The sequence below is a fragment of the Saccopteryx leptura genome, chromosome 9 (assembly GCF_036850995.1).
Source record: "Saccopteryx leptura isolate mSacLep1 chromosome 9, mSacLep1_pri_phased_curated, whole genome shotgun sequence".
Classification (NCBI taxonomy): Eukaryota; Metazoa; Chordata; class Mammalia; order Chiroptera; family Emballonuridae; genus Saccopteryx; species Saccopteryx leptura.
Window position 1 is genome coordinate 93208217 of NC_089511.1, and position 20561 is coordinate 93228777.

General features: G+C 42.1%; 1 protein-coding gene across 3 annotated transcripts in view; it reads right to left on the reverse strand.

The window, feature by feature from the left end:
• Positions 1-20561, reverse strand: part of RASGEF1A (RasGEF domain family member 1A) — a 76083-nt gene that overhangs the window by 19461 nt on the left and 36061 nt on the right. For 2 of the 3 annotated variants that reach the window (XM_066349545.1, XM_066349544.1), the window contains exon 2: positions 6501-6634. The exons of the other annotated variant lie outside the window; for it this stretch is intronic. In XM_066349545.1, coding sequence (XP_066205642.1) covers positions 6501-6551 — 51 coding nt within the window. In that variant the 5' untranslated portion in view covers positions 6552-6634. The remainder of the gene's footprint in view (positions 1-6500; positions 6635-20561) is intronic. 3 annotated transcript variants of the gene reach the window in all.

A 20561-nucleotide genomic window follows, 5' to 3' on the forward strand; every position in this document is an offset into this window, starting at 1 on the left:
TACAAATTACAGGATGCAGAGTTGAAAATAATGATTGTTAGGATGCTCAAATATCTTAGAAAAACAATAGATGATCATAACGAACAACTAAATAAAGAGAAGGATGCATAGTTTAAAATAATGACTGTTAGGGTGCTCAAAGATCTTAGAACAACAATAGATGATCATAATGAAGAATTAAATAAAGAGATAGCAAGTATAAAAAAGGACATTGAAATAATAAAAAATAATCAGTCCAAAATGACAAATATATAGATAATATCAGAAATGAAGACCATAATGGAAGGAATTAAAAGCAGGATGGATGAAGCTGAGGATCGAATCAGTGAGTTAGAGGACAAGATAAATGAAGGCATGGAAGCAGAGCAGAAAAAAGAAAAGAGACTCAAAAAGTCTGAGGAAACTCTAAGAGAGCTCTGTGACAACATGAAGAGAAATAACATCCGCATCACAGGGGTTCCTAAAGAAGAAGAGAAAGAACAAGGAATAGAGACTTTGTTCAATCAAATCATAGCTGGAAATATCCCTAAATTGATGCAGGAAAAAATCACACAAGTTCAAGAAGCACAGAGAATTCCATTAAAGAGAAACCCAAAGAAATCCACACCAAGACACATCATAATTAAAATATCAAAGCTAAGAGATAAAGAGAAAATATTAAAAGCTGCTAGAGAAAAAAAGACTATCACCTACAAAGAAGCCGCCATAACGATGACATGTGACTTCTCAACAGAAACATTTGAGGCCAGAAAGGAATGGCAAGAAATATTCAAAGTAATGCAGAACAAGAGCCTACAACCAAGACTACTTTATCCAGCAAGGCTATCATTTAAAATCAAAGGAGAAATAAAAAGCTTCCCAGAAAAAAAAACTCAAGGAATTCATTACAACCAAACAAATGCTGCAAAAAAAAATGTTAAGAGGCCTGTTGTAAGCAGAACAAAGGGGAGAAAGAATATAGTAAGAGAGGAAGATAGCTTTAAAGAATAAAATGACAAGAAACGACTACATATCAATAATAACCTTAAATGTAAATGGATTAAATAACCTAATCAAAAGACATAGGGTAGCTGTGTAAATAAGAAAACAGGACCCATACATACACTGTCTACAAGAGACACATCTCAAAACAAAAGATACACATAGACTAAAGGTAAAAGAATGGAAAAAATATTTCATGCCAATAGAAATGAAAAAAAAGCTGGGGTAGCAGGTCTTATATCAGACAAAATGGACTTTAAAACAAAGACTATAGTAAGAGATAAAGTAGGTCACTACATAATGATAAAGGGAGCAATCCAACAGGAAGATATAACCATTATAAATATCTACACACCTAACATAGGAGCACCTAAATATATACAGCAGACTGATGGATATAAAGGGCGAGATCAACAGCAATAATATAATAGTAGGGGATTTCAATACCCCACTAACATCACTAGATAGACCCTCAAAAAAGAAAATTAACAAAGAAACAGCAGACTTAAAGAAAACACTAGATCAACTGGATTTAATAGATATCTTCAGAACCTTTCACCCTAAAGCAGCAGAATATATATTCTTTTCAAGTGCTCATGGTACATTCTCTAGGATAGACCACGTGTTAGAGCACAAAAGCAGTCTCAACAAATTTAGGAAGATTGAAATCATATCAAGTATTTTCTCAGATCACAATGGCATGAAATAGAAATCAACCACAACAGAAAAACTGAAAAATACTCAAACACATGGAAACTAAATAGCATGATATTAAATAATGAATGGGTTAACAATGAGATCAAAGAAGAAATTTAAAAATTCCTAGAAATGAATGATAATGAGCATACAACAACTCAAGATTTATGAGACACAGCAAAAGCAGTCCTGAGAGGGAAGTTCATAGCACTACAGGCATACCTTAAGAAGCTAGAAAAGGCTCAAAAAAACAACCTCATCCTGCATCTAAAAGAACTAGAAAAAGAACAGCAAGTAAAGCCCAGAGGTAGCAGAAGGAAGGAAATAATAAAGATCAGAGCGGAAATAAATGACATAGAGGCTAAAGAAACAATATAGACCTGATGAAACCAAGAGCTGGTTCTTTGAAAGGGTAAACAAGATCAATAAATCTTTAACCAGACTCACCAAGAAAAAAAGAGAGAGGACTCAAATAAATAAAATTAGAAATGAGAGTGGAGAAATAACAACTGATACAACAGAACTACAGAAGATTGTAAGAAAATATTATGAAGAACTGTATGCCAAAAAATTAAACAACCTAGGTGAAATGGACAAATTCCTTGAAACATATAATCTTTTAAAAATCAATCTGGAAGAATCAGAAGACCTAAATAGACTGATTACAACAAATGAGATCGAATACAGTTATCAAAACACTCCCAACAAACAAAAGTCTTGGGCCAGATGGCTTCACTGGTGAATTCTACCAAAGATTCAAAGAAGAACTAACTTCTATCCTTCTCAAGCTACTTCAAAAAATTCAAGAGGAGGCCCTGGCCGGTTGGCTCAGTGGTAGAGTGTCGGCATGGTGTGCAGGAGTTCCGGGTTCGATTCCCGGCCAGAGCACACAGGAGAAGCGCCCATTTGCTTCTCCACCCCTCCCCCTCTCCTTCCTCTCTGTCTCTCTCTTCCCCTCCTGCAGCCAAGGCTCCATTGGAGCAAAGTTGGCCCAGGCACTGAGGATGGCTTTATGGCCTCTGCCTCAGGTGCTAGAATGGCTGTGGATGCAACAGAGCAACGCCCCAGATGGGCAGAGCATCGCCCCCTGGTGGGCATGCCGGGTGGATCCCGATCGGGCACATGTGGGAGTCTGTCTGACTGCTTCCCCATTTCCAACTTCAGAAAAATAAAAAAATAATAAAAAATTAAAAAAAATTCACAAGGAAGTAAGACTTCCAAACTCCTTTTATGAGGTGAGCATAATTCTGATTCCAAAACCAGGCAAAGACAACACAAAGAAAGAAAATTATAGGCCAATATCCCTGATGAACTTAGATGCTAAAATCCTCAACAAAATATTAGCAAACCGGATCCAGCAATATATGAAAAATCATATACCATGATCAAGTGGGATTTATTCTGGGGAGGCAAGGCTGGTACAATATTTGCAAATCAATCAATGTGATTCATCACATAAAAAAAAAAGGAGAAAAACTACATGATAATTTAAATAGATGCAGGAAAAGCATTTGATAAAATCCAGCACCCATTATGATCAAAACTCTCAGCAAAGTGGGAATACAGGGAGCATACTTCAACATGATAAAGGCCATCTACGACAAACCCACAGCCAACATCATACTCAATGGGCAAAAATTAAAAGTGACCCCCCCAAGATCAAGAACAAGGCAGGGGTGCCCCCTTTCACCACTCTTATTCAACATAGTTCTGGAAGTCCTACCCTCAGTAATCAGACAAGAAAAAGAAATAAAAGGCATCCAAATTGGAAAAGAAGAAGTAAAACTATCATTATTTGCAGATGATATGATACTGTATACAGAAAACCCTAAAGTCTCGGTCAAAAAACTATTGGACCTGATAAATAAATTCAGCAAGGTGGCAGGATATAAAAATAATACTCAGAAATCAAGAGGCATTTTTATATACTAACAATGAACTGTCAGAAAGAGAAATTAAGGAAACAATCCCCTTCACTATTGCAACAACAACAAAAAAATAAAGTACCTAGGAGTAAATTTAACCGAGGAGGTTAAAGACTTGTATCAGAAAATTTCAAAACATTGATAAAAGAAATCAAGGAAGATACATACAAGTGGAAGCATATATTGTGCTCATGGTTAAGAAGAATATACATCATCAAAATATCTATATTACCCAAAGCAATTTATAAATTTAATGCAATACCAATTAAAATACCAATGATATACTTCAAAGATATAGAATACATATTCCAAAAATTTATATGGAACCAAAATGAACATGAATAGCCTCAGCAATCCTGAAAAAGAAGAATAAAGTGGGAGGTATCACACTTCCTGATATCAAGTTATATTATAAGGCCATTGTACTCAAAACAGCTTGGTACTGTCAAAAAAACAAGCATATAGATCAATGGAACAGAACAGAGAACCCAGAAACAAACCCACACCTTTATGAACAACTGATAATTTGACAAAGGAGGTAAGAGCATACAATGGAGTAAAGACAGCCTCTTTAACAAATGGTGTTGGGAAAATTAGACAGCTACCAGAAAAAAAATGAAACTAGACAACCAACTTACACCAGTCACAAAAATAAACTCAAAATGGATAAAAGACTTAAATGTAAGTCATGAAAACATAAGCATCCTAGAGGAAAACATAGGCAGTAAGATCTCCGACATCTCTCGCAGCAATATATTTGCTGATTTATCTCCACGGGCAAGTCAATAAAGGACAAGATGAACAAATGAGACTATATCAAACTAAAAAGCTTTTGCACAGCTAAAGACAATATGAACAGAATAAAAAGACAAACCACACAATGGGAGAACATATTTGACAATATGTTCTAATAAGGGTTTAATAACCAAAATTTATAAAGAACTTGTAAACTCAACACCAGGAAGACAAACAATCCAATAAAAAAAATGGGCAAAAGAAATGAACAGACACTTCTCCAAAGAGGACATACAGGTGGCCAATAGACAGATGAAAAATTGCTCAACATCACTAATCATTAGAGAAATGCAAATTAAAACCAAAAAGAGATATCACCTCACACCAGCCAGAATGGCGCTCATCAACAAAACAACACAGAATCAGTGCTGGCGAGGATGTGGAGAGAAGGGAATCCTCCTGCACTGCTGGAGGGAATGCAGACTGGTGCAGCCTCTGTGGAAAACAGTTTGGAGATTCCTCAAAGAATTAAAAATCGAACTGCCTTTTGACCCAGCTGTTCTACTTTTAGGAATATATCCCCAAAACACCATATCACTGATTCCAAAAAAAAATGCACCCCCATGTTTATGTTCACAATAGCCAAGATCTGGAAATATCTCCAGTGTCCGTCAGTAGATGAGTGGATTAAAAAGCTTGGTACATATATACAATGGAATACTATGGGGCCATGAAAAAGAAGGAAATCTTACCTTTTGCAACAACACGGATGCACCTGGAAAATATTATGTTAAGTGAAATAAGCCAGGCAAGAAAGAAAAATATCATATGACCTCACTCATTTGAGGAATTCAAGGAACAATGTGAACTGAGGAACAGAATTAAACCTGAAGGGGGAGGGAGCTCTTGGGAGGGGGGCAAGGAAGATTTTGAGGGTAATAAGGGGGAGGGGGAATGCATTCGGGGCAACACTAGAATCTATGTAAACACAGTAAATTAAAATCAATTAAAAATATCTCATGCAATGGAAATGAAAAAAAAAGCTGGGGTAGCAATACTTATATCAGACAAAATGGACTTTAAAACAAAGGTTATAGTAAGAAATAAAGAAGGTCACTACATAATAAAAAAGGGAGCAATCCAACAGGAAGATATAACCATTATAAATATCTACACACCTAATATAGGAGCACCTAAATATATAAAGCAGATATTGATGGATAAAAGGGCGAGATCAACAGTAATACTATGATAGTAGGGGTTTTTAGTACCCCACTAACATCACTAGATAGATCCTCAAGAAAGAAAATTAACAAATTAAAAATTAACAAATTAAAAAAAAAAAAGAATACCAAAACTACCCAAGAGAGGCAGTTCAGAAAGAAAATGAAAAATTTCCAGAAAGCAATCTCAATCATATGGAAATCTTAAAGTTAAACGATAGGTAATTTGGCCCTAGCCAGTTGTCTTAGCAGTAGAGCATTGGCCCAGCATGTGGATGTCCCAGTTTGATTCCCTGGCAAGGCACACAGGAGAGGCACCCATCTGCTTCTTTATCCCTCTTTCCTTCTCTCACTTCTCTTTCTCTCTTTTTCTTCCCCTCCTGCAGCCATAGCTCAATTGGAGCAAGTGGGCCTGGGCACTGTAGATGGCTCAATGGCCTCCACCTCAGGTGCTAAGAAGAGCTCAGTTGCTGAGTAATGGAGCAATACCCCGGATGAACAGAGCATCACCCCCTACTGGGCTTGCTGGGTAGATCCCAGTTGGGATACATGCAAGAGTCTGTCTCTGCCTCCCCTGCTCTCACTGAACAAAAGAAGAGAGAGAGAATTCAAAATTGAAGTTCTGAAAATACTCAACAAGATACAAGAAAACAACTGATAGGCAATTTAATTAGCTCAGAAAACAACAAATACCTCACTAAGGAGGTTGAAACTTTAAAAACAAAGATGAAAAACTCAATATATGAATTGAAAAATGAGCTAGTAAGTTTTGCTTATAGAACAGGACAGAGAAGAGGATTAGCAACATCAAAGACAGGAAACTAGAGTTGCTGCAGAGAGAAAAAAAGAGACTCAAGAATTTTAAAAAATGATAGAGCTCTACAAGAACTGTCTGGCTCCATCAAAAAGAGCAATATAAGAATAATGGGTATTGCCTCACCTGTGGTGGCACAGTGGATGGAGTGTTAAGTTGGAATGCTGAAGTTGCCATTCAAGACCCTGGATTTGCCTGGTCAAGGCACATATGGGAGTTGATGCTTCATGATCCTCCCCCCTTCTCTCTCTCTCTCCCCTCTGTAAAATGAATAAATAAAATTTTTTAAAAAAGAATAATGGATATTTCAGAAGAAGAAGAGAGGGAGAAGGGAATAGAGAGCTTATTCAAAGAATTGATTAGAATTTCCCAAGTCTATGGAAAGAGTTAGATCCTCAAATCAAAAAAGCAAACAGAATGCCTAGTTACCTCAACCCAAACAGGCACATTATAATAAAAATATCAAAAATATATGACAAAGAATCCTCAAGGAAGCTAGGGAAAAGAATATAAAATATAAAGGAATGCCATCAGGTTATCATCAAGTCAGAAGAGAGTGGACCCAAACATTCAAAGTACTGAAAGAGAGGAATTACCAGCCAAGAATACTATATCCATTAAAGTTGTCCTTCAAATATGAAGGAGAAATGAAAACTTTTCCAGATGTACAGAAGCTGAGGAAATTTATTACCAGAAAAACCTCATTGCAGAAAATACTCAAGGGGGTTATCCTATTGGATACAAAGAACAAAACAACACAAAACTACAAGTAAAAGCTCCAACAAGATTACAATAAAAGCAAGAATATCTGTGACAACAAAAACATAAAAGGGGAGAGGATAAAGGTTTGAAGTAGCAAAGAAGGATGGAGTTCAGAAGCACTCACAAGACAAAAGACTCTTGTATATGTGAAATTATTTTTCTCAATAACCTAATGGTAACCACCCATGAAAAAAACAATAAAACATATAACTTAAAAAGAGAAAATAGAGGGAAAGAATATGGAATACCACCAAACAAAAACAAATGACAGAAACACAGAAGAGAAGAACCGAAGGAGACACAGAGCTACTACAAAACAAAACATAAAATGGTTATAGGAAACCCTCATATGCCAATAATTACCCTAAATGTAAATGGACTGAACTCACCAATAGGCACAGAGTAGCAGAATGGATCAAAAAGCAAAACCCAGCTTGACTAGGTGGTGGCGCAGTGGATAGAGCATCAGACTGGAACACGGAAGACCCAGGTTCGAAACACAGAGGTTGCTGGCTTGAATGCAGGCTCTTCTGGTTTGAGCAAGGCTCACTAGCTTGAGCCCAAGGTCGCTGGCTTGAGCAAGGGGTCACTCGGTCTGCCGTAGCCCCCCCAGTCAAGGCACATATGAGAAAGCAATCAATGAACAACTAACATGCCATGAAGAAAGAATTGATGCTTCTCATCTCTCTCCCTATCTGTCCCTATCTGTCCCTTTCTCTGCCTCTGTCACACATACACACAAAAAGCAAAATTCAACCATATTCTACCTTCTGGAAACACATCTAAACTGCAAGGAAAAAAGTATATTCATAGTGAAAGGTTGGAAAATGACTCTCCAAGCAAATAATACCCAAAGACAAGCAGGTGTAGCCATACTTATATCAGACAATACTGATTCAAGACAACAAAAGTAACAAGAGACGAAGATGGACATTTCACAATGATAAAGGGGACACTATATCAAGAAGACATAACACTTCTTAATATATATGCACTGAGCCTGATCAGGCAGTGGCACAGTGGATAAAATGACTGGGATGCAGAGGACCCAGCTTCTAAACCCTGAGGTTGCCAGCTTGAGCAGGGCTCATCCTGCTTGAGCACAAGCTCACCAGCTTGAGCGCAGGGTTGCTGTCTTGAGCGTAGGATCATAGACATGACCCTATAGTCACTGGCTTGAGCCCAAGGTTGCTGGTTTGAGCAAGGGGTCACTTGCTCTGCTGTAGCCCACTGGTCAAGGCACATATGAGAAAGCAATCAGTGAACAAATACGGAGCTGAAATAAAGAATTGATGCTTCTCATCTTTCTCCCTTCCTGCCTATCTGTCCTTATCTGTCCCCCTCTCTCTCTGTCTTCGTAAAAATACACACACACACACAAATTAGGGAACACCAAAATATATATAGCTCTTCTAGCAGATCTTAAAATAGAGACAAAAATGCAATCATAGTTGGAGATCTCAACACACCATTGATAGCTTTAGATAGATCATCCAAACAGAAAATCAATTTTAAAAATCAGCCTTAAATGACACACTAGACCAGTGGTTCTCAACCTGTGGGTCACGACCCTGGCAGGGGTTGAACGACCAAAACACAGGGGTCGCCTAAAGCCATCGGGAAAATACATATTTCCCGATGGCTTTAGCCGCTGAGAAGCCGCGCTACCGTCTGCAGCAGCGCTATTCAGCTTGAACGCGCACGCTGTTATGGACGTGCGTTCCAAACTGAATGCCTGCGGTCATGCGCAGACGTGATTGCATCATCCATGGGGGGGGGCCTAAGGGGTGGGGGGAACGCTCCACAGTCCATAGCAGCGCATTACGTGTGTCCGGCGCTTGCTGACGTCATCAGTGGGCGGGTGCAGCAAGCGCCGGAGGACAGAAGCCTAGGAGGCGGAGAGGCAAGAGGCGGAGAGGCAAGAGGCGGAGAGCCTGCGAGACAGCCTGCTGGTGTAAAAAAGGTTAATAATGTAAAAACAGTACACACACCATACACACAATACTGTGTAAGTGTAAGGTGCTTTGTGTGTAACCATTACACAGTACACAAAGCAGCTTACACTTACACAAAGCACCATACATTCACACAGTGTGAACTACATCGTTCTTATACTATAAGAGACCACTATAAGATGTAGTTCACACTGTTCCCCAATGAATAATTATCTCCCATATCTCCCACTATTTCCCCATATTCTGAATGAGGAAACTGCTGAAATCAGCGGTTTTCGGCATTGAATCCGCCTCCTATTGATTTCATTGGGAGTGCGGCGGATTTTGTGGAAGAGAGCTCCCGAGAATCTCGGGTTACCACACAATCCGCCGCAGCCTCCTTTTGATTTCAATAAGAGGTGGAGAAATGACAGTTTCCAACACATTTCTTCCTCTCCTATTCAAGTCAATGGGAGGCCGCAGCAGATTCCGCTCAAATAGAGAGCATGTTGCTTAATTTTTTCCACACTAGAACTTTTCCTAGAGCGGAAAAATTCCAAAGGTGGAATCCGCCACCCCCAATAGACTGAAAGAGGCCTCATACTGAGGAATCTGCTGTGCGGATTCTGCAGTGTAAAAGATCTGCCTCCTATAGAAGAAATGTGTCGGAACTGCATTTCTGCCGTACAGGGGATCTCTCTTCTGCGGAATCCACGGGTCTCCCATTGAAGTAAATGAGATGTGGATTCCACCGCAGAAACCACTGCTTTATAGTGTGAAAGAGCCCTGAAAGATACCATGCTGTGCAGAAACTGCAGTGTATCCTATGACGTAGTTCACCCTGTTCTATATAGAAAACTTGCCACTAATCTGGAAAAAACAGATCCATTAATTAGTTAAGCAGCTATTTACGGAATGGTAGCCCCAATACACTAGGTAAGGAGGTCCATTAGTAATAAATATTTCTCAATATATAATTATTGTTTTTGTGATTAATCACTATGTTTAAATTATGTTTGATTTGTAGCAATGAGAATACATAATGCATATCAGATATTTACATCCCGAATCATAACTGTAGCAAAATTACAGTTATGAAGTAGCCACCAAAATTATTTTTTGGTTTGGGGTCACCGCAACATGAGGAACTGTATTGCAGGGTCACGGCATTAGAAAGGTTGAGAACCACTGCACTAGACCAAATGGACATATTAGACATTTACAGAACAATTCATCCCAGAACATCAGATTATACATTCTTTTCCAGTGTGCATGAAACATTCTCAAGAACATACAATGGAATACTACTCAGCCATAAGAAATGATGCCCTGTTGCCATTTACGACAACATAGGTGAAACTTGAGAACACTATACTAAGTGAAATAAGTAAATCAGAAAAAGATAAGAACTATATGATTTCACACATAGGTGGGATATAAAACTGGGACTCATGGACACAGATAAAAGTGAAATGGTTACCTGGGGAAGGGGATAAAGGGAAGAGAATAAAAAAGGACAAATATATGGTGAAGGAAAATGATTAGACTTTGGGTGATGGGCACACAACACAATCAATAATTCAAATGATATAGAGATGTTCACCTGAAACCTATGTCAATGTCACCCCATTATACTTAATTCCAAAATGAAAAATATCTATGTATCTTCCTAGCCAAGTCTCAAGAGGTACCTGGGTGCCAGATGAGAAGGCCACATCTATGGCTTGTGATCTAGGGCCTCACAGCCACCAGCAGGCCACATAACTCCTGCCCTGGGCTACAGGTTCTCACCTGTGGATCCATCCAGTTCACATGCACAGCTCAGAAGTCAGGGTGGGGCCAGGCAACAACTGGAGGAAGCATGGGTCAATGGAACACTGGACCCAGAAGAAGTCTGCTTCCCCACCCCTACTGGACAAAAGCTTCTCCCCACAGACAGCCTTGAGTCCTGTCGAAAGACCTCGCCTGGGTCTGTGCACGTGTCTCTTCCCTCCTGCTCCCCTGGACCACACTCCCCAACAAAGTGCTCACACATGAGATTTGCCAAAGGTTCTGGTCTCTGGAAAAGCCAGCCCAAGGAAGAGCAGCTGGTGTCATATTTCCATATCCCCTCCCACATCTAGAATAGACACGCTGACAGCACATAGGTTAGGAAGGACACTAGTTTTGCAGCTTCCAGGCATGGGTGTGGGGTGTGGTGGTGTGGGAGGAGAGATGGCATGGCACACAGCTTCTGGCCCAGAATGTGTTCACATGGCCACCTATGCAAGGGCACGTCGGTACAGGTGTAAATGCCATTCTTCAGATGCTGCTCAGCCTGGCACCAATGCTGCCCTCAAGGGCACATTCTGGGGGAGAGGAGGCAGGCCTAGATGACCATTCACCCCCCACTGCCCAGGGTGTCTGCACAAAGCACATTTCTCAGCCCAGAGGGACTAAAGGAGAAACACTGGAAGGTGGCACTGGTGATAACTGGCCAGCCTCAGACACAGCCAACTCTGCCCCGGCTGGCAGTGGGGGTGACAAACTGGGGAGGGGACTGTCTCAACAGGAGCAGTGTCAGGCCTCCATCCCACTGTGAAGAACTGTCTGGGGCAGGTTCCCAGGGCACCGTCAGAATGTGAGGACCCCTTCCAGACCCTAGAGTCTGCAGTTCTGAACATTTCTGAGAAACAGAAATAGAGACAAGCTTCCTCTTGTCTAACCTTTAAATGTCTATTTTCAGGAGTTGGAGCCCCAGTGTGTGCTAGGCTTTACCCTTCTCATCTAACCTGGATCAGTGCAGAGGTGCCCACTTCTCGGATGAAGGCTGGCACGACGTGGCTCAGGCAGCAGCGACGACAGGTCTGCCCAGCCTGCCTGCCTCACAGCCCAGTTTCTTCTCAGGACTGTCACTTCCTCATCCCTATGCTAGCCTGGCATGACCCTCTGAGGAGCTGGGAAAGCAGGAAGCCCTTACCCTGTACATACAGAAAAATGTTCATTCCTGGGCATTCTGCACATGATTCCAGGGACAGGGCTCCCAGAAGATAGTCCTGTATGCCAAGTTGAGACTCTAAGCTTCCAGCCCTGGCTGGTTGGCTCAGTGAATAGTGTTGGCTTGGCATATGGATGTCCCGGATTCAATTCCTGGTCAGGGCACACAGGAGAAGCGCCCATCTGCTTCTCCACCCTCCCACTTCCCTTTCTCTCCCTTTTCCTCTCCTGCAGCCAGTGGCTCAATTCAAGCATCAGCCTGGGACACTGAGGATAGCTTGGTTGGTCTGATCATGTCAGCCTCAGGCGCTGAGGATATCTCAGTTGATTCGAGCATTAGCCCCAGATGGGGGTTGCCAGGTGGATCCTGGTTGGGGCGCATGCGGGAGTCAGTCTCTCTATCTCCCTTCCTCAAAAAAAGAAAAAGGAAAAAAGCAAAATAAAAAAGAATCCTAGCTTCCTGGAAAATGGACAAAAATGGCCCATGCCACAAGAGCCCCCAGGAATCTTCCCAGACATGGAGCTGGGAGCCAGCAGCCCCTGCCCCTGCCAGGCTTTGCAGAGGGTGCCTCCTTCAGCGTTGGCACACACATGGGCTTCTATTTTTTAACCTACTCAACAAAAATGGATATTATTTTTAGCTCAGCAGGCTTCGGACCTCACAATTAGCAACTGAGAATTACACATATCGCCAGCCTCCCTGCTGCTGGCTGCGCACGAGAACCAGAGAAAGCACACCAGTAGGGAGCAGGGCACCAGCCGTGGGCCCCCACCCTGCTGGGCCACTTAAATCAGGAGGGCAGGACTTGGCAGAGATCTCAGAATGGGTGCTTTAGTGGCGCTATCTCAAGCTTCATCCTGATTCCAAAAAACATCCAGCCTCCGTGGGAGCAGGGCAGAAGCCCCATTGGCAATTAGAAGACACAACCAGGGAGGGACAATGCTGGCTCACTGAACCATGCCAGTGGCATGTGAGCCCAGCTCTGGCAGCCGAGGTGGGGCCTCCTGTCCCACCTGCAAAATGCACTCTGTTGCCCTTCTAAAGGCTGGTGGCCTGGTTCTCTGACATCACGTGCACTTGGGGTGTGGCAGAGGGTGGGGTGCTCCACCGAGCCTGTACTCCTTGCCCATCTGTCCACTTATTCATTCATTCAATCACAAATGTCAATAAGGACCTGCCTAGACACTGGAGACACAGCGATGAAGAAAGCAGGGCCCACTGTTCTGCTAAGCCCCCACAGGAGCAGGTTGTGGCCGGCACTCATGATGACCACACAGAGAAGGCCCTGATATAAGGGATTAGATGAGGTCAGTGTTTGAAATGGGAAAATGACAGTGGCCTTCCCCAGGTGGCGAGATCTAAGCAGGTTTGAAGGAAACTTCTGGAAAAGAGCAGTGTGAGCACAGAGCAGGGCTGGTACCAAAGCATTCAGGCCCAAGCGAGACCTGCACTTGCTCTCTAGAAACAGTCTTCCCTGAAGCACCGTCTACTTGCTCACTCACTTCAAAATAGATAGCTCCTAATTGTCTGGGTCAGTCCTGCTAAACGTAGATCTGTGCCAGGCTGCCCCTTACCCTGCCCCAGTCCCTGGAGTCAAGTCACACGACGTCCCCTTGCAGGGCTCTAGGCAGGGGTAAAGGAGGGTCCCTCCCGCCCTCCTCCAGCACAGTCCCACTCAGGCCTGCATGGGAGCTTCAGGTGGGCACCTTAGGCCAGGACCTGGGCAGGTGACCCCCTTGGGGGGATAGTCTGGGAAGAGGGATTAACAAAGGGAGCCCTCGCTTTACACAGCAGGAAACTCTCAGTAGGAAGTCACAAGTCAGATCAAATTTGTAAATAAAATGCTTGTTTAAATGCATGGCCCCTACCTTCACCCCATGTTTAGGATTCTTTGAGCAAATGTAAAACCTTTGGGTAAATTTTAGGGGGTCCTCTACATTAGGAAGGATTTGGGTCTACCCTTTGGGTCCTCTCTAGTCACCCCACCTGAAGGGGGAGACTGGGAGTTCTACGCCTGCCAGGCTGAAGCCATCAGGATGCTGAAGGTGACCTTGACTCTCTGGAGCCTGTGACTCTAAATTGTAACTAAGAACCTGCCTGGCTGGGGAGGTAGAGAGTAGTTCTGCTGATGATCCTGGGGCCCTGGTCACATACTTACTCAGACACTCCTTGTGGATGGGGAGAGGTGAGCATTCTGGGAGGCCTCCTGGTTCACACTGAGGCTCAGAGACACCTGGGGACAGACCGCAGTGCATTCTGCCTGTATTTTCTGCGCTGGAAGGTCTGCGCCCATGTCTTGGACCTCCTTCCACCAGCTGCACAGGAGAGTTAAGTTCACCCCCTAGCAGGACAGGTGAGGTGGCAGAGACCGCTGCAGCCCCTTATTTCACCCATGGTCTCACATAATCTTCTATCCTCCAGTCCTGGTATCCCCCTACTGGTTTCACAGACCAAAAAATGCAGCAAAAGCTGGCAGTAGGTGTGACAGGGAGAACTCAAAGAGTTAAAATTTTAGTCTGAGTAATGGTGACTATGGTTATGGTCAGTGGGCTTACTGATTAATGCAGGTAGAGGCTTTGTTCCAGAAGCTGGGATGCCTGAGTGGGTTTGCATGACTTAGTGATCTTTGCCAGGGATCTACCTTCGTGGCCCAGGGCACTGCAAGTAGTCCACAGTTGTGGCCCAGGGTCTGCAAGCAAAGTCTTCAGCTATGATCCAATTAACTTTGACTACAATCTGATTAACTCTACCTTAAAATTCCAAAACACTTACCCTTTTCCTCCTCTTATAAAAAGGTTGACTTGGTACATCATGATCAAGTGGGATTTATTCTGGGGAGGCAAGGCTGGTACAATATTCACAAATCAATCAATGTGATTAATCACATAAAGAAAAGGAAGGAGAAAAACCACATGATAATTTCAACAGATGCAAAAAAAAAGCATTTGATAAAATCCAGCACCCATTTATGATCAAAAGTCTCAGCAAAGTGGGAATACAGGGAACATACCTCAACATAATAAAGGCCATCTATGACAAACCCACAGTCAACATCATACTCAAAGGGCAAAAATTAAAAACAATCCCTTAATATCAGGAAGAAGGCAGGGGTGCCCCCTTTCACCACTCTTACTCAACATAGTTCTAGAAGTCCTAGCCACAGCAATCAGACAAGAAGAAATAAAAGACATCCAAGTTGGAAAAAAAGAAGTAAAACTATCATTATTTGCTGATGACATGATACTGTATATAGAAAACCCTAAAGTCTGAGTCAAGAAAACTACTAGACTTGATAAATGACTTTGACAAGGTGGCAGAATATGAAATTAATATTTATTAGGTATCAGTGGCATTTTTATACATCAACAATAAACTGTCTGAAAGAAAAATTAAGGAAACAATCCTCTTCACTATTGCAACAACAACAAAAAAATAAAGTACCTAGGAGTAAATTTAACCAAAAAGTAAAAGACTTGTACTTGGAAAATGATAAGACATTGAAAAAAGAAATCAAGAAAGATATAAACAAGTGGAAGCATATACCATGTTCATGGATAGAAAGAATAAACATCTTTAAAATGTCTATATTACCCAAAGCAATCTATAAGTTCAATGCAATTACTATTAAAATACCAATGGCATACTTCAAAGACATAGAAGATTCCAAAAATTTATATAGAACCAAAAAAGAGCACGAATAGCCTCAGCAGTCTTGAAAACGAAGAATAAAGTGGGAGGTATCACACTTCCTGATGTAAAGTTATTTTACAAGGCCACTGTAATCAAAACAGCTTGGTACTGGCATAAGAACAGGCAGACACATCAATGGAACAGAATAGAAAACTCATAAATAAACCCACACCTTTATGAACAATTGATATTTGATAAAGGAGGTAAGAGCATACAATGGAGTAAAAACAGTCTCTAATAAATGGTGTTGGGAAAATTAGGTGCATGCAGAAAAATGAAACTAGACGACCAACTTACACCATTCACAAAAATAAACTCAAAATTGATAAAAGACTTAAATGTTAGTCACAAAACCATAAACATCTTGGAAAAAAACATAGGCAGTAAACTCTCTGATATCTTTCATAGCAATATTTTTGCTCATTTATCTCCACTGGCAAGTGAAATAAAGGACAAAATAAACTAAAAAGCTTTTGCACAGCAAAAGACAATATGAACAAAATAAAAAGACAAACCACACAATGGGAGAACATATTTGACAATACATGTGATAAGGGGTTAATAACCAAAATTTATAAAGAACTTGTAAAAACTCAATGCCAGGAAGGTAAACAATCCAATTAAAAAAATGGGCAAAGTAACTGAATAGACACTTCTCCAAAGAGGACATACAGATAGCTAATAGGCATATGAAAAAATGATCAACATCACTGATCATCAGAGAAATGCAAATTAAAACCACAATGAGATATCACCTCACACCAGTCAGAATGGTGCTCATTAACAAATCAACACACAGTAAGTGCTGGTGAGGATGTGGAGAAAAGGGAACCCTCCTGCACTGCTGGTGGGAATGCAGACTGGTGCAGCCACTGTGGAGAACTGTATGGTGTTTTCTCAAAAAATTAAAAATGAAACTGCCTTTTGACCCAGCTATCCCACTTTTAGGAATATATCCTAAGAATACCAAATCACTGATTCAAAAGAAGATATGCACCCCTATGTTTATTGTAGTATTGTTTACAATAGCAAAGATCTGGAAACAGCCCGGGTGTCCAACAATGGACGAGTGGATTAAAAAGCCATGGTACATATACACAATGGAATACTATGCAGCCTTGAAAAAGAAGGAAATCTTACCTTTTATGATGCCATGGATGGACCTGCAGATTATTATGCTAAGTGAAATAAGCCAGGCAGAGAAATACAAGTATCATATCACCTCACTTATATGTGTAATCTAATGAACAAAGTGATCTGAGGAATGGAATAGAGGCAGAAGTGGGGTCACAGTGAGCAGAGGGACAGCTGTCAGAGGGAAGGAGGATGAGGGGATAGAATCAGAGAAGGTGAAGGGATTAGTGAAACAATATATACATAACACACAGATACAGAAAACAGGACAGCAAATCCCAGAGGGAAGGGGGGAGGCAGTTAGGGGGGGGAAGGAGTATAATAGAGGACACAGGGGTGACAGTGAGGGTGTTATTATAGTCAGTGGGACACTTAAATCTATGTTAACACAATAAATTAAAATTAATAAAAATTTTAAAAAGGAATGCAATATCCTGGAATTTATACTCTCATGCCCCCTCCTCTCATCCCCATTTTAAGCCGAGCACGCCTTCTCCTACAATATTAAGCAAGCCAGTTCCTTACTAATTATCTGTTGGAATGGAAATTATCCTAAACCTGTAAAGCAAAAGAAATTTAATGTTGAGGTCCGAATCATTTTGTGACAGTCACTTGTAACCTTTTACTTCAATTTCTTATATGCATTAAAGTTTATTTATCATTGTAATATCCAACTGATATTAATAAAACACTTTATTTAAAAAAGAAAAGGTTGACTTGGGACGGGATGGGGAGATGGCTTTGGGAACATAACCCTATCTTCTCACATTGCCGGCCATCTGAATAAGCACCCTGTCTCTACTAACTAGGCTGCATGGTGACAGGCAGCTTGAACAACAGTACTTCCAGCCTGACCAGGCAGTGGCACGGTGGATAGAGCAGGCGTGGCCAACAGTTTTTGCCCCCGGGCCAGATTAGAAAGAAAACTTTTTTCACAGGCCAGATAAAATATTAAAATTTAAAAATGTTAAATACAAAAATGATTAGTTTAAGTAAACAAAATTGTATTATGTAATTTATATATGAATAAATGTGAGTGAAAAAAATTTTAATATACAATATTATTTTTAAAATATATTTTAATAAAAATATAATTACATACCGTATAAATATCCAAACTGTATCGCAATCAATCAAAACAATATATAATTAATAGAATGAGCTTGAAGGGGTTATATTGCAAATAAAACAATTATTTCGCTTTACAAACAGCCTGGACACATTTTCAGTTATCAACAGCAGCTATTGTCTATGCTACAATGCCACTTGATTCAGCTCACTTGACCACAAAAATAACAAATTTTTTTTACCTTGGGTGCACACTGGCACACATTTTTTTGTACAGACAAGTACAAAAGTTGTAAATCTTTATAATGAAATTTTTTTAAAAAATAAAGAAGTATTGCGAATCCATTCGACCAATTATTGGAAGTTAACCCTAGATTATTCACACACGGAATTCTTTTCTGCATATCACTATCTTCTTAAATATCTCGATTTCCAATAATCAAAGATGCTTCTGCTTCTGAGTAGCTGGGATTTTAAAGTAGCAGAGAATATTAAAAATTTAATCGCGGCCCTGGCCGGTTGGCTCAGCGGCAGAGCGTCGGCCTAGCGTGCGGAGGACTCGGGTTCGATTCCCGGCCAGGGCACATAGGAGAAGCGCCCATTTGCTTCTCCACCCCTCCGCCGCGCTTTCCTCTCTGTCTCTCTCTTCCCCTCCCGCAGCCAAGGCTCCATTGGAGCAAAGATGGCCCGGGCGCTGGGGATGGCTCTGTGGCCTCTGCCTCAGGCGCTAGAGTGGCTCTGGTCGCAATATGGCGACGCCCAGGATGGGCAGAGCATCGCCCCCTGGTGGGCAGAGCGTCGCCCCATGGTGGGCGTGCCGGGTGGATCCCGGTCGGGCGCATGCGGGAGTCTGTCTGACTGTCTCTCCCTGTTTCCAGCTTCAGAAAAATGAAAAAAAAAAAAAAAAAAAAAAAAAAAAAAAATTTTAATCGCGGGCCGCATAAACTTATTACACGGGCCAATTCTGGCCCGCTGGCCATATGTTGGCCGTGCCTGGGAGAGAGTGTCAGACTGGGACGCAGAGTACCGGAGTTTGAAACCCTGAGGTCGCCAGCTTGAGTGCAGGCTCATCCAGTTTAAGTGTGAGCTCACCAGCTGAGCACAGGGTCACTGGCTTGAGTGTGGTATCATACACATGATGCCATGGTTGCCGGTTTGAGCTCAAAGGTCACTGGCTTGAAACCCAAGGTTGCTGGTTTGAGCCCAAGGTCACTAGCTTAAGCAAGGGGTCACTTGCTCTGTTGGAGACCCCTGCCTCCGAGTCAAGGAACATATGAGAAAGTGATCAATGAACAACTAAGGTGCTGCAACAAAGAATTGATGTTTCTCATCTCTCTCCCTTCCTGCCTGTCTGTCCCTATCTGTCCCTCTCTGTCTCTCTTTCTGTCTGTCTCTGTCACACACACACACACACACACACACAAACAACAACAATAAAAAACAACAACAAAAACACACCAATATGTCTATGGGTCACTTCACCATGGCCTCTTAGGGTCCCACTTGCATTTCAGGGTACTGGGGGAGAGGGAGAGACGGGGGAGCTCTCTTATTTTCAGGAGAGCCTAGGGTCGCTAAGGGCAGAAGGCACTGGACCCTCTGGCTGGAGGAGCACAGGGTTGCTCACCTCAAGCACAAACCCTCCCTTCTCAGGTCCTCCTTCCTCTCCCCACTTCTTTAATTCCCCTGCTCTTGAAAGCTCAGTGTCTCTCTCTCCCTCACTCCATAACCCCATCCCTTCCCATTCTGGGACCCAAAGTTTCTTGGAGCTATTAGTGTTAGTGTAGGTAGCTGTATATTACTAACGAAAGGGAGCAAAGGGACTTGGACACTAAAAGCCTGCCTCATTAGGATGCTACAGCTTCACACACTCCCCAAGGGACCTCTGCATCCTTTTCCCTCAAGACTTAATCCCTGAAGCAGGCAGGAAGGATTATTACTGGTCATTACTGGGAGGAATAAAAACAGCAGGAGAAATTCCTCTGCTGGGCACGTGCGCAGTTGATGCCAAGATGGTGCTGGGGAGGTACGCACATGCACGGTGGAACCAGATGCTGCTGCAGAGCTCTTGGACCCTGCAATAGCAGTCAACATAGACGTGGGGAGGTGCTTCTATAATACTTGGAGGAATGAGCAGTAGAAACAAAAACGGAAACCATAAAGGGGCCAAGCCTAACCTGGGAAATGGATCAGATTGGCTAAGGGACACAGAACCCCAGAAGATCTAGGAAATGTTTTGGTTAGGGGGATGACCCAATGCAAGCCCAGGAAAGACTGGGAAGTTGAGTGGTCAGTGTGAAAGAGCACCTGGTCCTTCCCAAGCCCGGGGTAATATAATCAGCCTAACAAAGCTCTAGCGCTCATTCTCTTTCTCTCTCTCTTTGTTCACACGTTCTCTCTTGGTTCTCTCTCCATAGCAGCCATGCAGCCCTAGCAGCCACCTGGGGCCCGTGGCAGACCCTGTGGACTCCAGACACGGCTCCCGGCACAAGCCTCGGTTGGCAATGCAGTGCTAGTCGAAGGGCAGCTGGGAAGAGAACTTTGGCAACTGGACAGGAACAAAAGCTGACTGAACTAAGCTTTGATATGGAATGAACCAGTGGCATAGAATTTGTGGACCCT